This window comes from Miscanthus floridulus, chromosome 18, assembly GCF_019320115.1.
Source record: "Miscanthus floridulus cultivar M001 chromosome 18, ASM1932011v1, whole genome shotgun sequence".
Taxonomy (NCBI): Eukaryota; Viridiplantae; Streptophyta; class Magnoliopsida; order Poales; family Poaceae; genus Miscanthus; species Miscanthus floridulus.
The window spans coordinates 135,289,705-135,313,668 of NC_089597.1; the positions used below are offsets into that span (position 1 = coordinate 135,289,705).

Genomic DNA, 23,964 nt, shown 5'->3' on the forward strand with positions numbered 1-23,964 from the left:
CAAAGAATCGAAATAAATTAAGGAAATATACAAAACAAAATCAAAATTGGCCTGAATTTTAAAATTGAGTTCAAAACAATGTATTGTAGCACCACAAAAAAACTGGGCTAAAAAACCAAAAAAAAAAATTGCCGAGGGCTCTTTGCCGAGGGCCTGACCTGTGGCCCTCGGCAAAGAATTTTAAAAATAAAAATAAAAAATCTTTGCCGAGGGCCTATCCTGGCCCTCGGCAAAGGTCTTCTTTGCCGAGGGCCTAGCCTCGGGCCCTCGGCAAAGCCGATTTATAAAAAAAAAATTTGGCCAAAAACTGGTTTTTAAAAAATCTTTGCCGAGGGCCTGGTCTGGGGCCCTCGGCAAAGACTTTAAAAAAAAATTTGCCGAACCTTTGCCGAGGGCCTAACGGGTGGCCCTCGGCAAAGTTTGACGGGAAATGGCCGCCGTGACCCAACGGGCCTACTTTGCCGAGGGCATCTTTGCCGAGGGCCGAGGCCCTCGGCAAAGATTTGATTTGCCGTGTACCCTCGGCAAAGGCCTCTTTGCCGAGGGCCGTTCTTTGCCGAGGGCTCCTGTGTCTGGCCCTCGGCAAAGAGTCTCTTTGCCGAGTGCCCGATATTTGGCCCTCGGCAAAGCCTCAGGCCCTTGGCAAAGTACGCGTTTCCAGTAGTGGTGGTGGTGCTGATGATGCCAACTCCACTTTCAGTGCCATCAACGTACTAGGTAGCAACAAAACAGCAGGTGAACAAGGGACTGCCACTACTACTGTCCTGCAGCCAAATGCCACTTCAGAGGTAGTACAATTCGTCTCAGTAACTAGGGAATGTATACATGATGATTTATGATCATTCATCTGTACATATAGTTATTTTTTTCTGTCATGTCTCATATGTGCTCTAGGTTACAGCTGGTGGTGCGCCGCCGGCAGGACCAAAAGGCGCGGAGAGGCTACCACCCAACATCATAGTTTCAGAGTCTGATCTTCACATGCGCCGGCTCTGGGGAAACCCACGAGATATACGTAAACTAAACTCTCTAGCTAGCTCATAATCCCTCTCATGGAAGAAATAATGGTGATCGATCGATCTGCTAGTTAGTCTGTGCTAACAAACGATGCACGCATATGCATGTTGGGCTGACGAACGATCGAGCAGGACACGCCCGTTCGCAAGTACCTGTTGACGATGACAGTAGGTTACACTGAGAAAGACAATGTCAACGCTACTGTTCACAAGGTGACTTAATTTCTGAATCTCTAATTAACTTGTCTGACTTAACATGTGTTGATCGACGCACGCACGTACGTCGTCTGATCATGATCGATCTCTCGTACAATTGCAAGCAGTTCTCCGACAACTTCGACGTGATGCTGTTCCACTACGACGGCAAGACGACGGAGTGGGACGACGACTTCGCGTGGTCCAAGGACGCCATCCATGTCAGCGCCAGGAAACAGGCCAAATGGTGGTACGCCAAGCGGTTCCTGCACCCCACCATCGTGGCGCCCTACGACTACGTCTTCCTGTGGGACGAGGACGTGGACACCACCTTCTTCGACGCCGACGAGTACCTGCGCATCGTCCGCAAGCACGGGCTGGAGATCTCGCAGCCGGGGCTGGACGCCACCAGGGGGAAGACGTCGTACGAGGTGCTCATCCGGAGGGACAACGGCGGCGAGGTCCACAAGAACACCATCGGTGGCCCCGGGAACTGCTCCGACGTGCACCGCCGGCCCTGCAGCGGCTTCGTGGAGGTGATGGCGCCCGTGTTCACCAGGGAGGCCTGGGCGTGCGCCTGGCACATGGTGCAGAACGACCTCGTCCATGGCTGGGGGCTCGACCTCAACTTCTGGAGGTGCGTGGAGGATCCCGAGGAGAAGATCGGCGTCGTGGACGCGCAGTACGTGGCGCACCGCGCGAGGCCCACACTGACGCGGCAGGGCAACCCGGACACCGGCGGCGGCGGCGGCAACGTCAGGGGCCGGGCGTGGCAGGAGTTCGCCGACTTCAAAAATAGAATACGCAATGCGGAGAGGGCTCAGCAGGCAGCGCTTGCACCACCCCGACCAAAATAATCAGAGTAAACCATGCAGCAGCAGCAGCAGGCAGCAGCAACAACACCATGTCATCTTGCATAATGCAGTGTGTCCATCATATCGTCTAAAACTTCGCCCTTCGATCATCCAGAAGTTATTGTTTTAAGGGTGTTGTTTTAATAAACTGGAATTAATATCCTATTGGCTAAAACTTGCAAAGTTTGAAAAGAAAGAAATCAAACCAATCACATTGATGGATATATGTAGTTTTTTTTTCTCTGACTGGGGAGATTCATTCATTAGATAGCACCGGGATTACAATCTGCAGTTATCAGGTTCGCAATGCAATGCATCACCTGTGACCTATTAGGCCAGTCTCAATGGAGTTTCATGGGGGGTTTCATGCACAATTAATAAGGTGCCACGTCAGTTTTTGCATGAAACTGGAAGGAGAGAGAAGAGATTCGTTTCATGGCCATGAAACTTATCCGCACTGTTTCCAAAACTTTGGAAACGCCGTGAAACCTGCACTGAGGCCCTTCCTTCGTTTCATCGCGACTTTTCTTCTCCGGGACCACGCGGGGAAGAGAGGGATGATAGGGATAGGTGGGACCCGTGAATAGTAAAATAAGGGATGAAACCGTGCCATGAAACTTTGCACTGTGGGAGAGACCCGTTTCATATCAAAGTTTCACGTGTTGGAAACTGGGAGGTGAAACTCTACATTGAGACTGGCCTTAAGCTAGCATATGTGCTACTTTATTACAGTTTCTACTAAAGAAAGAAAAATTAAAAACTTGGAAACACCATACTCAAATCCCGGATCTCCCGTAGGATCTGTTGGCAGGAATCGATCACAAACACACAAGAATATCAGTGGCTAGCCTAATGAATCGAGCATAGATCAAATCGGGTGGAAGAACAGCAAGAACATGTGGTAACCGCCACCAGGACAACAGGGTGACTACGCCCCTTTTCGCTCTCTACCACGACGAATACAGCACACGGATACAAGTGTCTGAGACTCTTACCGAGACCTCTTACATCAGGGAGCATACATCAGCTCCTGACTCACACACTCACACAGAGAATAAAAACTGCTAGACGCGATACAAGATGCTCCAAAACACACTCTTCAGGCAACTGCATGTCAGTGGACGCGGTGACCGCGAACTGCCGTTCCCGCTTGACTTGGCAGGATTCAAACTTGATTTCTCCCGCCTTCTCCACCTTGCCTTCGACTGAATTAGGCTTTGAGCATCGACACTGACAGGTTTACACTAACATTCTCCCCCTTAAACCTGTCAAGCATTAGCACCAAGATCTCTGACACCTAACAAGTGCCTCATCACCACCAGTTTCCCCACCGGCAGTGCCTTGGTCAAAGCATCAGCTTTTTGTTCATCAGTACTAACTCTCTTCACAATGATCTGACCCCTCTCCACACACTGTCTGATGAAATGATATTTGATATCAATGTGTTTACTCCTTCCATGAAACACTGGATTATTCATCAGAGCCCTTGCTGAATTGTTGTCAACATAGAGAGTTACTGCACTTGGTTTTTCTTCAGTGATTTTACTCAGCAGATTTCTCAGCCATAGTGCTTGCCTTGCTGCAGCAGTGGCTGCCATGAATTCTACTTCACAGGATGACAGAGCAACAGTCTTCTGCTTCTGGGAACACCAGCTCACCAAATTCTCACCTAGGTAGAAAGCCATTCCACCAGTGCTAGTTCTCTCCACTTGGTCAGCTCCATGATCACTGTCAGTGTATCCCACCAACATCCCTGTTCCACCACCTTGAACATACACCAGTCCAAATTCAGTGGTTCCTCTCAGGTATCTCATGATCTGTTTGACTGCCCCAGCATGCAACAATGTTGGTTTTTCCATAAACCTGCTAGCTAGCCCAACTGAGTATGACAGGTCAGGCCTAGTATGCAGCAGATACCTAAGACAACCAATCATCTTTCTGTAATCTGTTGCATCAACCATCTTTCCTCCCTTGTCTGCATTCAGTTTGTTTCTAGGTTCCATTGGAAATTTACTAGCATTGCATTCTGCCATGCCAAACTGCCCCAACACCTTTCTAGCATAGCATGTCTGCTTCAGAGTGATATGGTCATCTTTCTGATCAACTTCTATACCAAGATAGAATGAAAGAAGACCAAGATCAGTCATCTCAAACTCACTCATCATCTGTTGCTTGAATAACTTGATATTTTCTGGATTCCCTCCTGTGACTATCAAGTCATCAACATATACACCCAACAGCACTACATCTGTCCCATTCCCTCTAGTGTAAACTGCTTGTTCACTGAAACATTTCCTGAAGCTCAGCTTTTTTAGGCTTCTGTCTAACCTGACATTCCAAGCCCTTGGTGCTTGTTTAAGTCCATACAGTGCTTTGCTCAGTTTGAGTACACACTATTCCTTCCCTTTCATAATGTATCCTTCAGGTTGTGAAACATAGACTTCCTCCTCCAACTCACCATGTAAAAAGGCTGACTTCACATCTAAGTGATGAACCTTCCATCCTTGATTAGCTGCTAGAGCCAACAGTACCCTTACTGTATCTAATCTGGCCACAGGTGCAAATACTTCTTCATAATCCACACCAAATTTTTGCACATAGCCTTTAGCAACCAATCTGGCTTTATGTTTCACCACTTCCCCATCAGAATTTTTTTTTCAGTTTGAACACCCATTTCAAACCAATGGGCTTTTTCCCTGCAGGTAGCTTGACTAACTTCCAGGTATTGTTCTTTTCTATGGACTGCATCTCCCTGTCCATTGCATCAACCCAATCTAGATTGTCAGCTGCATCTCTAAAACAAGTTGGCTCTTCCATTTCAACTAGAAGTGCTTCAACATTTTCATCCATCAGCTCCACCTCATAGGAATCATTATAGACTTCATTTAGATCCCTAAACCTGATTGGGCCACTGTCCAAGTCAATGGTGTCATCTACTTCCATACTATCAGAGCCAAGGCCCGACAGATGTGGTGAATTATGTGGAGTCACTGGCTCCTGCTCTGTTGTCGGATTTTCTTCACACGCTGACTGACTATCAATGTCATCAGCATTTCCATTTACTCCAACTGTAGATTCCTCTCCACCACTACTTGCTCCCCCTGTCTCGCTGACATCCTAAGCATCATGTCCATCACCAACACCACCATCAAGACAGTTATAATCACCAGAGAAGAATTGACCATCCTTCTCATCTCTGTTTTCAGAAAAATTTTCATCATTAATAGCTTCCCAGCTCCATTTCACTGTCTCCTCAAACACAACATCCCTGCTAACCACAATCTTGTTTGTTTTTGGATTGAACATTCTATGAGCTTTGCTGCCTTCTTCTATACCAAAATAGACCATTGGTATGTTTCTATCATCAAGTTTTTTTAGATGTGTCCCCACAACTTTCACATGTCCTTTGCAACCAAAAATTCTTACATGCCCCAGATGAGGTTTTCTTCCATTCCAACCCTCATACGGTGTTCTGTACCCCATGGACTTTGTTGGAAGTCTGTTTAGCAGGTACACTGAATGCCTAACAGTTTATGCCCAGAATATCCCAGGGATTTCCATGCTCTTCAACAGGGATCTAGCCATCTCCATCACAGACCTGTTCTTCCTCTCAACCACTCCATTTTGCTGTGGAGTGTAAGGTGCTATAAACTGATGTTTGATTCCAGCCTGTTCACACACATTTTGGAAGGAACTAGCTAGAAATTCTCCACCTCTATCTGATCTAAGAATCTTGATCTCATGGCTAGAGCTCTTCTCTACCTCTGCTCTGAACTTGATGAAAGCATCAACAACATGATCCTTTGACTTCAGCATGTACACTGTAGTCCATCTAGTGCAGTCATCCACTAGAAGCATGAAATATTTGTTACCTGCTAATGTGGATGGAGTAATGGACCCACAAAGATCTACATGCACAAGCTGAAGTGGTTCATCTGCTTTCCACAGCACTGACCTTGGAAAAGGCTTCCTAGTTTGTTTGGCTGTCAGACAAGACTGACAGACCTGATCTGGATGTTGAATCAGTGGCACACCCCCAACCATATCCTTGTCAACAATTTGCTTCAATGCATGAAAATTAACATGACCAAGATGACCATGCCATAACCAAGCATCATCACTAGTATGACTCAAAAAACAGGTTGGCTCTACTGACACTAACTCAATTTTATACAATCTGTTTCCTGTTCTCTGAACTTTCATGATCAATCTCCATGGGTTTTTCTCTGACACCTCAATGACATCGCCATCCATCACTACCCGGTGCCCAATTTCAGTTAGTTGACCCAAACTAATCAAATTGCTTTTTAACTTAGGAATGTAGTAAACATCTCTAAGCACCCATTGATCACCTGTCCTCCCTTGAAACAAAATTGAGCCCTTTCCCATTATCTCTACTGATGAGCCATCACCAAACCGTACCTTGCCAGCAGCAGTCTGGTCCATGTCCCTGAACTTGTGGCGATCTCCAGTCATGTGATTGCTGGCACCATTGTCCAGGTACCAGACATCGTTCATGACCTCCCCCTCGCCGACAAAGTATAGCTCCGGCAACACTTTCTTCTCCTCCAGCATCACTTCAATATGCAGGTTAGTGCATAGTGCAGGCTCGAGCAGTCCCTGCTTCTCAGTTTCCGTGAGCAGCACTGTCGGCTCCATCGCCACCGTCCTCGCATGGTGCGCCTCCTCGTCCTTCTTCTTCTCACCGGGACAGCGGTTGGCATAGTGCCCATAGCAATGGCACTTAAAACACTTGATGTGACTTTTGTCATGCTTCTCAGTGCTTTCCTTCCCTGCATCGCTGCGTCCACCATGACCTCCCTGGCCGCCACCACGACCGCGTCCACGACCTCGGCCGCCATTGCCCGGAGACCTCCCGCCTCCAGAACCTTCTCCACTCGATGTGGGGGTATTAACCCCTATACCCTTACGGCTAAGCTTGGGCTGGCCCAGATCGATGGGTTCAGTCCACCCGAAAGATGACGTGCGGCCCAGTTAACCTGATCGGAGTCCCGCACAAGGAATCAAGACGGATTTGGCGACCAAGCAGGATCCTAGTCGGTTAGAATAGGAATCCTTATCCGGCCACATATGGCAATTGTAACTGACTAGGATTAGTTTCCAGATCTGTAACCCTGCCCCCCGGACTATATAAGGCGGGTAGGGGACCCCTCTAAAAAACATATCTCATTGACATATAGCAATACAAATCAGACGCAGGACGTAGGTATTACGCCTTCTTGGCGGCCGAACCTGGATAAAACCTCGTGTCTGTCTTGCGTCACCGTCTTGTTTGGGGCTTGCGCATCTGTCTGCCGATAATCTACTACCTTGGGCATACCCCTAGGTAGACTGCCGACCATATTTCGTCGACAGTGGCGCGCCAGGTAGGGGGTGTGCGTACTGCTCTCCAAACAAACAAGATGGTCATCATCTCCGGCTCCATGGCTACGCCCAGCGGCCTCACATTCACCGTCGGCCAGATCACCTGGACCACCAGCTCCGACGACTCCCTCGCCATGACCACGGGGGAGGCATGGATTCAGCCTGCGCCGACGACTACTTCACCTACATCGGCTACGGCTCCGACCACGGTGAACACGGCTCCGACCACGGTGAACACGGCTCCGACCACGATGGACCTGGCTCCGACCACGGGACATCTGGCTCCGACCATGCCTACAGCCACGCCAACAACCCGTCATCCGCTTCCCCGCTACAGAGGGAAGCAGATCGACAACACCGACCTGCTCGATTCCGTTGATCGGGTCGGCATCCAACTCGCTGAAACCCTGGCTCTGGTAAGTACGATTCAAACCCAACCTAACGGGCAGGTAACAGCTCTCCACGACAGATCTATCCGACCGGTTCGGACCAGTCGCCCTGTGCGATTTGGAACAGATCTTGTGGTCGTATCAACTCCTGAGGGGCGTTTCGCTCATCGCCAGCCAGACATCGCGACGGGTCTCCGACTCTGCGAGTACGAAGCCCCGACGGAGAACCACCAGGTCCAGCCCTACGGCCTGCAAAACGCTGCCTCCAGCTACGCGTACGACCTGCGACACCGCTCGGATCTGTGTTCTGTACACCGATCCCGGCCGAAGCCATGCAACATCGTCAACATGGTCCGGATCGAAGATTATCAGGAAGGATCCGTCCACACAGTCCGGGAAGGTGACTCCAGCTCCTCATCCGGCATCGCGTCCAACGCATCTGTCCACACCGAGCTTCAGCGTCACGAAGATGAAGGCGCCCAATACGATCTGGATCTACCAGACCACGCCCCGGGTTTCCCCCAATTTCCGTCTTTCCCGCCAAGACGAGGGGATTTGATCCATGTCGTCAGCAACGACGAGCCGCCAGCAGTTGGCGAAACAGAACAAGAAAAGACTGCACGCGAAGCACGCAATATTGACCGGTTTAATCGCCGGACAAATCGAAGCTGAAGCAGACCAGGAGGCACGACGCATAAGGGTCCAACCGCGTGACCTCAACAATGCTTTCGACAGGGTGGGGGATAAACAAGTCTTCAAGACCCCAAGCGCCAACGTAGCCGTCGCCATGGCGACGATGCAGCGGCTGCCCAACACTCCCGAGACTCAAGTAATCCGTGATGACATACAAGCTTATCTGACGGCTGCTATGGCTCAGACCGCAGAGATGAACCAAGCCCGGGCTCCATCCGTTTCTGTCGAATCAAGCCACAGCCGCCAATACTCAAGTCGCTCACAGCCACTCAACCTACGTGGCTCGCGCAATAACGACCCATCGGACAACCGTCAAGGCGGGAACGGTGGTCGTGATGGTGGTCGGGACGACAACCGCCGCCGGGAGGATAACCGCCACGACGTTCGAGGCGACAACCGCCGAGATAACCGCGACAATCGCCGTGATAACCACGGTCGCAGCGCTAATCCAGGTGGCAATCGAGATCGCCGCGATGGCAATAACGATCTCCGCCATTACCTCGGTGGACGTGATTTGCGTGCTCGCATCAACCAGAGAGCCGACGATCGTGCATCCCATGAAAGCTATCGCCGTATGGAGTACGACACCGTCCACGGTCCGCCGGGTCTGAAGCAGTTCACTCCACACCTGCGCCAAGTCATATGGCCCAAGAATTTCAAGCTCGAGAAGCTTCAGAAGTACGACGGCAAAGAAAACCCCGAATTATGGGTCATGCTCTATGAAACCGCGTGCCGATCAGCCATGGCTGACGAGCACGTTATGTCTAACTACTTCCCAGTCGCCGTTGGTCATGCAGGTCACCAATGGCTAGTTAGCTTGCCGGCAAACTCTTTTGACTCTTGGCAGGAACTCAAGCAGGCCTTCATCGACAATTTCATCGCTACTTGTGAACAACCCGGCAACAAGTACGATCTGCAACGGATCCGAGATCGGAAAGACGAACCACTGCGCGAGTACGTTCGGCGTTTCTCGGAGATGCGCATCAAGGTCCCATCAATATCCGACAACGAAGCAATCGAGGCTTTCGTCACCGGCCTCCTGCTTCCACGACGCCCTAAGAGACAAGCTCCTCCGGAAAAGACCTGAGTCAGTCACAGCGCTCTTGGCCACCGCTAAGAAATACGCGGACGCTGACGACTGCTAAAAAGATAATCGTCGAAGAAGAAGCGAGGGTCCCACGCTCCGACCACCCCCCACACCGCGATGATTACCGCGGCAACCGTGGTCGGAACGACAATTTTGACCGCCGCAACCAGCGCAACGACTCCCGCGACCACCGTGATCAACGTAATCAGCGGCGCAACCGCCGCTGACGATTACAGAAGCAAGCGTGCTCGGGAAGACGATGGCGAGGTCAATACTGTGAAAAAGGGCGGAGGACGTCGTAACTACGAGGACGATTACGCCAAGGCATTGAAGGGCCCCTGCCAGCTTCATCCCAAGTCGAACCATACCATGGAGAATTGTCGCGTCCTCAAGACTATCTACACGCGCCAACAGACTCCGGATATGTCCGACAAGCCTACTGACGTGAGGGAACAGCGCAACGAGGACAACGACGACGACGATGCAGATCCTCGCCATAAATACGTCAAGCCGACGGATCGCGTGCACACCATCATCGGCGGCAAGGTGTCCATTGAGACCAAACGAGAACGCAAGCTGCTCGCCCGCGCCTGCTTGAACGTGGCAAAGAACGACAACCTTCTTACCGATCCGCGGCTTCCTCCGTGGTCTCACCGTGAAATCTACTTCAGCAGGAAGGACCAATGGGCCGCCATACCCGAGCCAGGGCGTTTTCCCCTGGTCCTCGATCCTTGTATCAACAAGGTTCAGTTCGACAGGGTACTGATCGACGGCGGCAGCTCCATTGATATACTGTTCAAGAACAGCCTGCCCGCTCTGAAAATAGCCCAGGCGGACCTGAAGCCGTACGAGGCACAGTTCTGGGGCGTTCTCCCCGGACAGAGCTCCACACCTCTCGGGCAGATCACGCTACCTGTGCAGTTTGGGACTCCGGACCACTTCCGCACCGACTACGTCAACTTCGTGGTCGCTGATTTCGACGGCACCTACCATTGCTATTCTTGGTCGACCGTCGCTCACCAAGTTCATGGCCATACCTCATTACAGGTATCTGGTGCTCAAGATGCCTACTGAGAAAGGAGTTTTAACCCTCAGGGGCAACGTATACGCAGCTTATACCTGCGAGGACGACAGCTTCAAAATAGCAGAGGCCCACGACCTCTCTATTCGCATGGCCGAGACCATGCTCAACGCTAAGAAGACCACGGCCGACCACTTGGAGATCCCAGAGCTCGAGGCTTCCGCGCAAGAACATCAGGTGCAAGGAGCACAAGACGATCCAGCTGGTCGAGGGTGATCCCAGCAAAACGGCCCTCATCGGGGCCTGACCTGGATCCCAAATAGGAAGACGCGCTCGTCAGGTTCTTGAGGGGCAACGTGGATGTGTTTGCATGGAAACCTTCCGACATGCCCGGTGTACCTCGGGACTTGATTGAGCACTCCTTGAATGTCAACAGCAAAGCCAAACCAATCAAGCAGAAGCTACGACGGTTCGCTCGCGACAAAAAGGAGGCGATTAGGGTAGAAGTTACACGGCTTTTGGCAGCCGGATTTATCAAAGAAGTGTATCATCCGGAATGGTTAGCCAACCCGGTTCTTGTACGCAAAAAGAATAATGAATGGAGAATGTGCGTTGATTACACTGATCTCAACAAACACTGCCCTAAGGACCCCTTTGGCTTGCCTCGCATAGACGAGGTCGTAGATTCAACCGTCGGTTGCGAGCTGCTTTCCTTTCTCGATTGCTACTCTGGTTATCACCAGATCGCTCTCAAAAAGGACGACCAGATCAAGACATCTTTCATCACGCCTTTCGGCGCCTACTGCTACACGACTATGTCGTTCGGGCTCAAAAACGCCGGTGCTACCTACCAACGCGCTATACAGGCCTGCCTCAACGACGAGATAAAAGACGGCCTCGTCGAGGCTTACGTCGACGATGTAGTTGTCAAAACCAAGGAAGCACATACCCTTGTTGACAATCTGGAACGCACCTTCGTAGCCCTTAATACGTTCCAATGGAAATTAAACCCAAAGAAGTGCATCTTTGGTGTCCCTTCTGGCATACTGCTCGGCAACGTCGTCAGTTACGACGGCATACGCCCTAACCCGGAGAAAGTCAAAGCTGTCTTAGACATGAAGCTCCCAAAAAAGGTGAAGGATGTCCAGAAGCTCACCGGCTGCATGGCTGCTCTAAGCCGTTTCATATCAAGATTAGGAGAAAAAGGACTACCATTCTTCAAACTGCTCAAATCGTCCGAGAAGTTCGAGTGGTCGGAGGAAGCAGACGCTGCCTTCACGCAGCTGAAACAATACCTCACGTCACCTCCGGTACTTACTGCTCCCAGAGAAGACGAAACTCTCCTGCTTTACATTGCGGCAACCGATCGGGTGGTTTCCACTACAATGGTGGTCGAGCGCGACGAGCCGGGCCACGCCTACAAGGTACAGCGGCCAATCTATTTCATTAGTGAGGTACTCAACGAATCCAAGACTAGGTACCCACAGATTCAGAAACTGCTCTACGCCATACTGATAACATCCCGAAAGTTGAGACATTACTTCGACGGATATCGTGTGGTGGTCATGACCGAGTATCCTTTGGGGGACATCATTCGCAATAAGGATGCGAACGGGCGCATCGTCAAATGGGCAATGGAGCTATGCCCCTTTTCCTTGGAATTTGCAAGCCGTACTACCATCAAATCTCAGGCACTCGTCGATTTCATCGTCGAGTGGACAGACTTAAGCACGCCTGCTTCTCCGGGATCCGACGAATATTGGACGATGTACTTCGACGGTTCTCTCAACATTGACGGTGCGGGAGCAGGAATTCTTTTCATATCACCATCCAAGGAGCAGCTCCGGTACGTCCTCAGGATTTATTTCCCAGCATCTAATAATGCCGCCGAGTATGAAGCATGCTTGCATGGTCTACGCATTGCGGTTGAGCTTGGAGTTAAACGTCTCTATGTTTACGGAGATTCGGCTTTGGTCATCAACCAACTCAACAAGGACTGGGACACGACCAGTGAAAAGATGGACGCATATTGCAAATCGATAAGAAAGCTGGAAGGCAGGTTCTACGGCATCGAGTACATACACGTGGTCCGGGACAAGAACCAGGCAGCGGATGCGTTGTCAAAGTTAGGATCATCCCGAGCCAAAATCCCACATGGCGTATTCGTCCAAGACCTGCTCACGCCCTCCATTGAAGACGAAGATTCAACGACCGACAAAGTCTCAGACCAGCAATTAGTGGCTACGGTTCCGGCGCCGAGCACAACCGAGCCGCTTCCGACCACTCATGAGCCAGACTGGAGAACACCTTTCATCAAGTACTTAACAGACGGTAGCGGTTATATCGATCGAACAGAAAATGAACGCCTGATGCGTCGTAGTAAGCAGTATCTGCTCGTCGATGGCAAGTTATGGCGTAAAAACGCTAAGGAGGAAATCTTGATGAAGTGTATAACCCAGGAGGAAGGCAAGCATCTCCTAGACCAAATCCACTCTAGCTCCTGCGGCAACCACGCGGCCTCAAGAACACTGGTCGGTAAGGCTTTCCGAGCAGGGTTCTATTGGCCGTCAGCAGTGGCCGACGCAGAGAAGCTAGTCCGCCGCTGTGAAGGTTGTCAGTTCTTCTCCAAGAGAATCCATGTACCGGCACATGAGATCCAGACGATTCCAGCCTCTTGGCCCTTCGCATGCTGGGGACTGGACATGATCGGGCCTTTCAAACCAGCTCCTAGGAAATTTACATGCGTCTTCGTGCTAATTGATAAGTTTTCTAAGTGGATAGAATACATGCCTCTGGTACAGGCATCCTCAGAGAAAGCCGTCACATTCCTCGACCAGGTCATCCACCGTTTCGGCGTGCCCAACAGCATCATTACTGATCTGGGTACTCAGTTCACCGGGAACGCTTTTTGGGACTTCTGCGATGAAAGGAGCATAGTTGTAAAATACGTCTCGGTGGCGCATCCTAGAGCTAATGGACAAGTCGAGCGGGCAAATGGCATGATCTTGGACGCATTGAAAAAGAGGATGTACAGAGAAAACGATAAAGCTCCTGGAAGATGGCTCAAGGAGTTACCAGCCGTTGTCTGGGGCCTCCGAACTCAGCCCAGCCGTAACACTGGCGTCTCACCATACTTTATGGTTTACGGTGCTGAAGCAGTCCTCCCACCAGATATATCTTTCCGATCAGCACGGGTAGAGAACTTCGATGAAGGCAAGGTCGACGAAGTACGGGAGCTAGAAGTCAACAGCGCAGAAGAGAAAAGGCTTGATTCTTGCGTACGCACGGCCAAGTACCTTGCTATTTTGCGCAGGTACTACAACAAGAACGTTAAAGAGCGTTTCTTCGTGGTCGGGGACTTAGTCTTGAAGTGGAAGACGAACCAGGCTGGTGTCCACAAACTCGCAACCCCATGGGAGGGACCCTTCATGATCAAGGAAGTCACACGTCCAACGTCTTACAGGTTAGCTCATCTAGACGGCACGGACGTACCGAACTCATGGCACATCGACAAGCTTAGACGTTTCTATGCTTAACTACTGAGATATGTACTCTACTTGTATTTTCGATTTACTTTACTAAAGTAACTATGATTTCTCCGACCACTCTAATGTGTCACTCCAAATTTTATGGTTATTCTAACTTAAGCCAGTACAAGCCGACCACCACTCCTTCTACGGTTTTCGGAGCAGGCCCTGTCTCCAGTTCCTTCCAACACGTGCACGGGATCCGCTCTCTATGTTGCGGGTGACCGGCAGGTCCCCCCTGGTTTGGCTTGTCTGCGTTCACGTGTGCACAGGTCATAGTACCTCATACTCCGACCACATGCCAGACTAGGGCCGCACAAACTTTTCAGGATGACGTGTCGAGCAAAACGGTACAACTAAACAGAACGTTAACACGTTCCCACTTAGTTACACCAACACAAAATTTCAAGCTTAAAGTACGTTTTGTATAAAACAAACAAGCTTATAATGATATACAGTTACGTTATTACAAGCTTGCCTGAAAAGGCTCAAGTTTACAATAGCACAACTATGTCCTCCTTCTACAGCTTTAAGCCTATTACATTGGCTGGTCGGGGCGCATGGCATTTACTGCTCGCCGCCTCTGATACCCTACTCGAGTCTCGGGGACTCCGGGGCTAGTCAAGCTGAAGGGGATGGCCCCGCCGGTGCCTGGCTGGTCGAGACCGCAGGCTTCGTTGGTTGGCTTGTAGCTGGATGGCATTTCCAGCTGGCTTGTCGATGGCATACCCTGCACAGGTGCTGTCCCACCTCCGCACAGGTTAATATCGCCAATTATCTTTGACGACAAGTCCAGCTGGGCCGTCCGAAGCTCTTCGGCCTGGTCTGGGTCTATCTCCTTCGGGTACCCAGCCTCCAAGCGTTTGAGATCGATCAGGGGGTAGTGAGCACGCACCATGCTTAGCACATGGGCACCCGTGTACTCGCCCGCCTCCTTCACGAAATCTTGGAACCATCCCCATGCTTGCTTGCATCTCTCGACCAGTCCGAGCTGAGGTGTCCTTAGCTCTTCCTCTGTGAGCGACCGGGTCGATAAGGTCGAGGACGGGCACAATGCCAGTTGCCATTTCTTGGCACCGCTTGCTCCACGTGTCCCGCTCCTCGGAGGCCTTAAGGCATTGTGCTTTCCAGTCGTCGCGCTCCTTGATCACGGCCTCAAGGTGCCTCTTGGCATTGACTTTCAAAACTGAAAACAGTACAAGACATCAAACGTGATGACACGACAAGGCGATGCGGGCAATTGAACGAGAAAGGTGGTCTGGAGTGCTTACTTTTCAGGTCCTCCTTCATTTTGTTAGTGTGGTCTTGGAGTTCCGACTGGCGGCGTGCCAGTTTCTCGTTGTCCTCCTTCAGGCGACCACATTCTGCAAGCGCGTGGCTATTCTCCCCCTGGAGGCGGGTCACTTCAGCTTCTAAACCTGCATTACAGCTATTGCTGTCAAGAACAACATAACGCAAGTCCTGCACTTGCTATGATACGGTGAACACTTACTTATTTTCTCCTGCTCTTTGTTTTCGAGCTGGCCGACCAGGTTTTGGTTCTGTGTTTCTTGGTCTGTCCTCTCCTGGTCGGCGGCTTCAAGGTGGCGCCGTAGGCGTTCCACTTCAGCCGTCAGCTCCTTATTGGTCATCATGGTTCCTTCTATCTGGTCGAAGCACCTTTTTCGGTATCTTGCAGTTTTCATCAAGTCCTGCACACAGACAAGCTACGTCAGACAGCTCGACTACACAACAGGGTCAAGGACTAAAGCCAAATATACCTGGACTTCAGTCACCAGACGCTTGGCCGCCCGTTCGACTCTTAAGGTCTCTTCGACCTCTGGGATTTCCTCGTGCATGACCCATTCGTCGTTCCGATAGCGCGACACATATACATGTTGTCGCCTATCTTGGGGACGGCCCAGGATTTCTTCCACTTCATCCTCTTCAGCCTCCTGTTCGGGAGGTGGCACTGGTCCGAAGTTTGCAGACTCCACGACCATCAGGGCTTTCCCACGAGCCCGTCGCGTCGGCAACCATGTTCCGGGCAACTTCTGGCTGCTGCCCCTCGGCTAGATCCTAGCTCCCTTGGCGCCGTGGTATCCGCCTCATCAGGTTTCGTGCTTGGAGCACTTGTACTCTGCTCGGGGACTGGCATCTGGTCGTCCGCCTGCTGAGGCCCAGGCGGAGTCCCTGCCATGGGCTCCTCCACGATTAGTTGCTGAGCAGTTTGTCCAGCCGTTGTCGGTAAGGACGTTCCGCACCCAGCTAGCTGGTCGGGGTTTTCGGTGGACGCCGATCTAATACATTCAGAGACAAATTCAGAAGATAATAGCATCCAATGCAAAATGCAAAGCTTACATCAAAAGTATAGATACTTACAGTTTTGATTTGCGGAAGGATGTGAGGAAGGAACGTCTCCTCGACCGCCCCTGCTCCGCTTGCTCGGTAGTTTCCACCAGGACTTGTTCAACCTCCGGTACGGGCGTCGGAGCTTGATGCGGCGTGTTCTCCTTGTTCGTGCTCTGTGTTGCAGTGGTCGGTGCTGTGACCACTGCTAGGCACAGAGGAGCCACCCTGCTCCGACGGTCCCACCTGCCTTCTCCTTTTTCGGGGGACGAGTCGGAAGATGTCCGCATCCTCTGCTTCGTCGTCCGACGGGGGGAAGATGGCTTGACGTCGTTTGCTGGCGGCTGGACGCTTGCCAGCGGCTCTGGTCGAGGCGTCCTCTACGGTCTCGAGTGCCGCCCAGTGAACGTCGTCGGTCCTGGCGCTGGTCTGGGCGGCTGGCCCAGTAGCTTGTGGCCATTCTACACCAGGGGGAGGCGACACAAATACTCCTGCCCGGTCACGGCCATTACACTGAGACACAAAATGAAGGAAAAGACAGTTATTTTCTTGATGTGACATGACTATACAGTTAAATGGAGGCGTCATTTACCTTTGGGGGAGGGCGAGCCAGTTTGAAGGCGTGTTCGATGGCGTTCAGTGCAACATAATTGGGATCGGCCAGGTTGAACAGCTCTCCAATCCTGGCCTTGATTTCCATCTTGTCGAGCGGCTCCTTCCTGGTCCTCGTCGGATCAGCGCCTCCTTGGTACTCGAAGCCGGGGTGAACCCTTTTCTGGCAGGGCTGAATTCTTCGGCTGATGAAGTTGCCGACCACGCTCGGGCCATCAAGCCTTCCCCACGGGATCATCCCGAGCAGTTCGGTGATCTGCTCCAAGTTCCCGGGCCTCTCCGACCAGCTGCTTTTCTTCTCTGGAATCAGTCCCACATCGCACAGAGTGATGGTGTTCGGCTCTTCGCGGATGTAGAACCACTTCTTGTACCACTCGTCCAATGAGGTGTTCCAGGGGCAGTGCAGGTATTGAGCCTTCATGCCGTCACGCAGGTTCAGGTAAACGCCTCCGGCGATCTTCGAGCCACCGCTCCCTTTCTTCCGAAGACAGAATAGGTGGCGAAAGAGGTCGAAATGGGGCTGGAAGCCACCATAAGCCTCGCAGAGATGGATAAAGGTGGAAACAAGAAGAATCGAGTTGGGATGCAGATTGCAAATCCCAATCTCGTAGTACAAGCAGAGACCCTGAAGGAAAGGGTGCACTGGAATCCCAAAACCCCGTTTGAAGAAATCTTCAAAGACCACAATCTCACCTGGTTGTGGATCGGGGAAGCTTTCTCCTTCCGGTGCACGCCATCCCGCAAGTGCCTTGTTGTGGAGCACTCCCATGGCGACGAGGTCCTCGATGGTCTGCTCGTTGCTCCGCGACTTCCACCATTCTTTCGCCATGACCCCGCCTTTCTTCTGGGCGTCTCTCTTCGCCATTATTTCGTCCTTACTAAGTGGATGGATGCGGGAGACCGGGGGGATTGGTAATGATTTTTGGGGGAATAGGGTTTCGGCAGAAGGAAGAAGAAGGTGGCGGCGGCGGATACCAATAGGGAATGGTATGAGTAACTTACCAGATCTGCATTATATAAAACAAAGAGCACCGTCGCTTCGTCCGCCCGAGAATATTGGGAGTCGTGCGCACGCGCCGCAGACGGTTGTTCACACAACCTCGAAATCTGCGTCAATAAACGCGCTCCTTCGTTAACAGTGTATGCGCCTCTTCGTTGATGGTGTAAGGGGGCCCACACTGACACACCTCAATACAGGTGTCAACCGACTGTTTGCAAAAAAAAAAAAAAGACAGAATGACGTACTATACCTATTTACTTTTTTGACCAGACGTGTCAGACTGGCCTTGGCAGAGAATAGAGAAAAGTACACAAAATAATAGTACAAGCAGCGCAAGTGATCGTGGATTTGCCTTGACCACTACTGTGCTTGGATACTGCCCAGACCACTAATGTGCTCGGGGACTGCACAGACCACTACTGTGCTTGGATACTGCCCAGACCACTTTTGTGCTCGGGGATCGCTTCGACCACGGCCGTGCTCGGGGACTGCCCCGACCACTGCTTGCATAATGGTTCTCCTTGGCTACATGTGATCTGTACTCACATACAGTTAAGAGACTTTTTTAGACCTCGCTACAAGGCTCATACTTCGCCTTCCAGCAAGCTCGGGGACTACGTCGATACGATGCACCTGCCGGTGTATCTTGTTTTGCCTGTACGGCAATTGGATTCTTAACCTCAGCGGAATTTCTTTTTTAGACCCTGGCACCACGTGCCTGTGTCACCTACTACCAGGCTCAGGGGACTAAGTGGGCACACTTCACCTTGCGGTGAATGTGTTTGTTTAAATCGACCCCTGTGTTTTGAATGATTATGAGGATTATTAGTATGCTCGGGGACTGCCCCGACCACTGCTTGAAAAATGATTCTCCTTGGCTACATGTGATTTGTACTCACATACAGTTAAGAGACTTTTCTTTTAGACCTTGCTACAAGGCTCATACTTTGCCTTCCAGCAAGCTCGGGGACTAAGTGGGCACACTTCACCTTGCGGTGAATGTGTTTGTTTTTCGACCCCTACGCTTTTGATGTTTAAGGATGCTATGCTTCAACACCACTTACATTTCTTTTCAGAAATACAAGTGGGCACACTTCTCAGGACAGAAATCTTTTTCTTTTTTCTTAAGAGCACCATACATTCTTCGGACAACCTACTTCTCCGGTGATGACGGTGGTCGGAGGCGTCAAGAATTCAAGCCTCGCTTGTCGGAGAAGGTTAAAATGGCGTGTCGCAGCATAATACATGATGCTCGGGGACTAGCTGTGGGGGTATTAACCCCTATACCCTTACGGCTAAGCTTGGGCTGGCCCAGATCGATGGGTTCAGTCCACCCGAAAGATGACGTGCGGCCCAGTTAACCTGATCGGAGTCCCGCACAAGGAATCAAGACGGATTTGGCGACCAAGCAGGATCCTGGTCGGTTAGAATAGGAATCCTTATCCGGCCACATATGGCAATTGTAACTGACTAGGATTAGTTTCCAGATCTGTAACCCTGCCCCCCGGACTATATAAGGTGGGCAGGGGACCCCTCTAAAAAACATATCTCATTGACATATAGCAATACAAATCAGACGCAGGACGTAGGTATTACGCCTTCTTGGCGGCCGAACCTGGATAAAACCTCGTGTCTGTCTTGCGTCACCGTCTTGTTTGGGGCTTGCGCATCTGTCTGCCGATAATCTACTACCTTGGGCATACCCCTAGGTAGACTGCCGACCATATTTCGTCGACACTCGACTTCTTCTGGCGTGCCTCCCACTCAGCTTGAGTGAGTAACGCCTGCCCGTCACTAGAATGCAACCCACCAGCTCCACGCCTGGTTCGCTCCTCGAACGCCTTCAGTCGGCCAACAGCTTCGTCGAACACCAAAGTTTTGAGATCATAGAACTGTTCGATCCCGGCTATGACATGAATGAATCTGTCAGGCACGGTGTCGAACAACTTCTTCACCATGGCCGAGTCCTCCAATGTCCCGCCTAGGTTCCCGTACTTGACTAACATAACCGTCAGTTTTCCGGCGAACTCATCGATAGTCTCCTCCTCCTTCATCTTCAGCGCATCAAACTCTGCCTTGAGAGTCTACAGGCGCACGTCCTTGACACGCTCAGCGCCCACAAACCTCGCCTTCAGAGAGTCCCACACTTCCTTCCCCGTCTTCTTCTTCGCCACTTGCATCAACAGCTCATCCGACAGGCATTGGAAGAGATGCGCTCGCACCTTCTTATCCTTCGTCGTCTGCGCTTCCGTCAGGGCTCCCACCGAATTCCCCTCCGGTGGCTCCATCACTTCCCACCACCCTTGCTCCTCCATGATCGCCTACACCCAGATACTCCAGCTGGTGTAGTTGGTCGCCGTCAGCGTCGGGAACACCTGCCGGTGGCCACCATCGCCGCTCCCCTGACCTCCATCAGCAACTGTCAGCGACATGGTGAAGCTCTCGGTAGATCTTGCGTGTTTGACCGGCTCTGATACCAAATGTTGGCGGGAATCGATCACAAACACACAAAAATATCAGTGGCTAGCCTAATGAATCGAGCACAGATCAAATTGGGTGGAAGAACAGCAAGAACATGTGGTAACCGCCACCAGGACAACAGGGTGACTGCGCCACTTTTCACTCTCTACCACGACGAATACAGCACATGGATACAAGTGTCTGAGACTCTTACCGAGACCTCTTACATCAGGGAGCATACATCAGCTCCTGACTCTGCTAGACGTGATACAAGACGCTCCAAAACACACTCTTCAGGCAACTGCATGTCAGTGGACGCGGTGACCGCGAACTACCGTTCCCGCTTGACTTGGCAGGATTCAAACTTGATTTCTCCCGCCTTCTCCACCTTGCCTTCGACTGAATTAGGCTTTGAGCATCGACACTGACAGGTTTACACTAATAGGATCGTTGCCACACTTGATTTCTGATTCTCGCCGACATTCCACAAGCGCACCAACTCCTGACAATCGGTCTCTAGCCAGACTTTCTAAGCACCTGCATGCTACGCCATGAGCAGGCCATCACGGCAAGCGAGGGCCTCCATGGTTAGTGCATGTAGGCCGTGTTCATACCACTACGCACGACCCCTCTTCAAGGAACCAGCATCGTTGTTACGCATAACAGCTCCCATCGGCCCCCGCCGCTGATCTTCATAGAAGGCGCCATCAACATTGCACTTTGTCCAACCCATAGTCACATAAAACGGGTTCGAAGGCATCGGCCCTCGACCCGAGTTCGTCGACCCCAACCCAGGTTCGCGGGTTCATTTTCGACCCGATGTGTAAAAATCTCTCGCAAGTAGCGTATCACGTTCCTCGCAAGTAGCGTATCACGTTCCTCGCAAGTAGCGTACCACGTTCCACAACCCTGTACCTCGATCCCGTCGACCCGGAAACTTTGTTACTATGGTCCAACCCAAAGGCAGTCGTGTCTAACACAATTCATCTCCTTTCGCCATAGCTGTGACTCGGGGGTGCGAAATCTACCATAGATCAAAAGTTGTGTCCATTGTCCACTTCACAGCCGCTATGATCAGTTAGCTTCGCTCCCCATGTCTCCTTCTGATTTTTTTGGGAGGGAACTGTCTCCTTCTGTTTCTTTGCATCCATAATGAGTACATGTCGATGATGATCGTTGCTCGATTTCCTTCGAAGGACGCACTCCCCCATAATAGATATCACTACACCATAACACACATTTGCCTACAGTTATGTGTTGGCAAAAGTTGGGTTTCGACTACCCATTATGTGTTGGCAAATATATATCTTTTTAACGTCAAATTATCTGTCAGCAATAAGGATGTAAGACTACAAATTAACTGTCAGCGTTTATCTACTGGCAAGAAATGTGTCGGCAAAAAATTCTAGACTTAGTAAGTGTCGGCGTAGCCTATACCGAGCTACTGTGGCAGAACCACTCAAATTATGCTGGCCCACGTGTGCCCGTCATTGTCCTAAAGACCTCTGACTGCTGTACACGAAAGCCAGATAATCCGGTAGTCTGTCGGGTGTCCTCAGGGAACCCCGAATCATCTACATTTTACAACTCATATAGGATCAACAATGGAGTTACCACAACATTACAACATTGATACAAAAATTTCATACATCAAAGTTGCAGAAGATTTACAACATTAGGTTACAAAACATGTTATGTACCTTTAAGTAACACTTGAGTTCCAAAAGTTGAGTAGAACTATGGAAGTAACTTAAGTGAAGTACCTAAGATAGAAGAGACATCCAGATCATATTGAGCCCACCGATATGACCTCGATTAGCAGCACACCTGCAACAGGGGTTAACAAACCCTGAGTACTAAGTTGTACTCCGCAAGACTTACTCGACGAAAAGAAAAGACTCCAAGGATATGCAAGCTCGAGGGATTCAAGGTAAGGTCTTAGCAAGAATCAAGATTAACATTTGCATAAAGGCTTACTAAAGATTGATCCTTACTTTCTACGTTTTAGCTCAAGTCATTATGAGTCTCTAGTTTGCACCTGATCTAAATCAATCACTTCTTTGATCAACACATCTCATGATCATAAATACCATTGTTTCATTGATTAACTACGATGTAGAGCAGAGAATCGAGTCTTCTTCTTCGAGAAGCAATGACGATCCGAATCGATTAAAACCCAGCTGGGGATTCCCAACCACACGATATATGCAGGTCCCGGACCTACATATATCAACCATTCCCATGAATCCTCCAAAACATGAACTAGATCGCACCACCCAGGAGCATAGTACTCCACCGCCCTGCTCCATCCCAGATGGTTATCTTGCAGGGTGGGTACACGCTACTCCCGCCATCTCTCCACTCCCAGTGTGCGTTATCAGTTCGCAAAATGGAATAGCCGAGGTACTCAGGCTTACTGGAGTATGTGGCTAGCACTACAAAGTCTCGACTCACACAGGTCTACAACGGACGGTCCTTAATCACAAGCACGACCCGGCAACCCTGTCGGCTTAACCACCAGAGATATATTCCATGTCCCGTCCAATATCCATTTTCATCTAATCATATTAAGTTTTCAAGGCATCTCATAAGTTTAGAACCATTGCGAATGATGAACTCATCATTCAGCTCTAATTGGCTATGCATGGCTAAGCATTACTAGCCTATCATACTAAAAAGGTAACAAGGACAAGTATTGGAATATCAAGGAAAGTCATGCAGTAATTGGGTATACAACTAATTCCTATTTTACTTATTGCACATATTATAGGACTCGAATTATAAAAGTATTTGTAAATACAAGGAAAGGGTTGTATGCTCTGGGGCTTGCCTTGGTTAGTAGAGGTGTTAGGTTCTTCTGACGAACCACAAATGTCGAACCCAACTTCCACTGATGGTTGTCCCTCCTCTGGAACTTGTTCAGCGGCACCTTCCTCACTTTCGGTCACTACACGTGATAAAAGATGCATGCTTGATATGATAAAATGCTAAACATGATGCATGATGAGAGGTACACAAGTGCGTAGATGAATTCAAACAAGATTAACAATTTTTCCTTCATAATTCAACTAGTGTTAATCACTTACAAAACATTTTCTTTATTTGATTAACAAGTTGATTATGAATACATCATGAAAATAAATAAGTTGCCAAGGAACGACACGGTGTTTGTGTCCCAAGGTCTACAGTCACTGTTCATGCTGACACCCATCTTCTCCTCTCTTTTTCTCTTGATTCCAAATAGCAACTCGAAAAACTTCACTACTATCACTTGTTCAACTTTATGAGATCTCCAACTTTTCTTAAAGAACCCTCCTCTAATTTTAGCTGGTTAGAGAGATCTAGGGTGAAGAACATGGGTACCTCGAAACTGAACCACTGATCTTCAGTTAGGGTT

At 50.3% G+C, this 23,964-nt stretch overlaps 3 protein-coding genes across 3 annotated transcripts; 1 reads left to right on the top strand and 2 right to left on the bottom strand.

Annotated features, from left to right (window-relative positions):
- Positions 1-825: 825 nt before the first annotated feature.
- LOC136524764 (uncharacterized) lies at positions 826-2,068 on the top strand. Its single transcript, XM_066518017.1, has 4 exons — positions 826-849; positions 895-1,004; positions 1,142-1,229; positions 1,340-2,068. The coding sequence occupies exons 1-4, from the start codon at positions 826-828 to the stop codon at positions 2,066-2,068; spliced, it is 951 nt and encodes a 316-aa protein (XP_066374114.1).
- A 1,265-nt stretch (positions 2,069-3,333) lies between these two features.
- LOC136524766 (uncharacterized mitochondrial protein AtMg00810-like) lies at positions 3,334-5,008 on the bottom strand. Its single transcript, XM_066518018.1, has 2 exons — positions 4,782-5,008; positions 3,334-4,393 (listed from the first exon to the last, which is right to left on the bottom strand). The coding sequence occupies exons 1-2, from the start codon at positions 5,006-5,008 to the stop codon at positions 3,334-3,336; spliced, it is 1,287 nt and encodes a 428-aa protein (XP_066374115.1).
- A 10,339-nt stretch (positions 5,009-15,347) lies between these two features.
- On the bottom strand, positions 15,348-16,126 carry LOC136524767 (uncharacterized). Its single transcript, XM_066518019.1, has 4 exons — positions 15,928-16,126; positions 15,660-15,858; positions 15,536-15,585; positions 15,348-15,353 (listed from the first exon to the last, which is right to left on the bottom strand). The coding sequence occupies exons 1-4, from the start codon at positions 16,003-16,005 to the stop codon at positions 15,348-15,350; spliced, it is 333 nt and encodes a 110-aa protein (XP_066374116.1). The 5' UTR covers positions 16,006-16,126.
- Between the last annotated feature and the right edge of the window lie 7,838 nt (positions 16,127-23,964).

Bases quoted from the DNA above. Each gene is read 5' to 3' on its own strand.
- LOC136524764 (XM_066518017.1), top strand. From the start codon at position 826: ATGATGATTTATGATCATTCATCT. The intron at 850-894 runs GTACATATAGTT...TATGTGCTCTAG, and splicing joins TGATTTATGATCATTCATCT to GTTACAGCTGGTGGTGCGCC. The intron at 1,230-1,339 runs GTGACTTAATTT...AATTGCAAGCAG, and splicing joins TCAACGCTACTGTTCACAAG to TTCTCCGACAACTTCGACGT.
- LOC136524766 (XM_066518018.1), bottom strand. From the start codon at position 5,008: ATGGAAGTAGATGACACCATTGACTTGGACAGTGGCCCAATCAGGTTT. The intron at 4,394-4,781 runs GTTAGTCAAGCT...TTGGAATGTCAG, and splicing joins GAAAAGAACAATACCTGGAA to GTTAGACAGAAGCCTAAAAA.
- LOC136524767 (XM_066518019.1), bottom strand. From the start codon at position 16,005: ATGCACGAGGAAATCCCAGAGGTCGAAGAGACCTTAAGAGTCGAACGG. The intron at 15,859-15,927 runs GTATATTTGGCT...GTCTGTGTGCAG, and splicing joins GTCTGGTGACTGAAGTCCAG to GACTTGATGAAAACTGCAAG. The intron at 15,586-15,659 runs GTAAGTGTTCAC...GCTGTAATGCAG, and splicing joins CAAAGAGCAGGAGAAAATAA to GTTTAGAAGCTGAAGTGACC.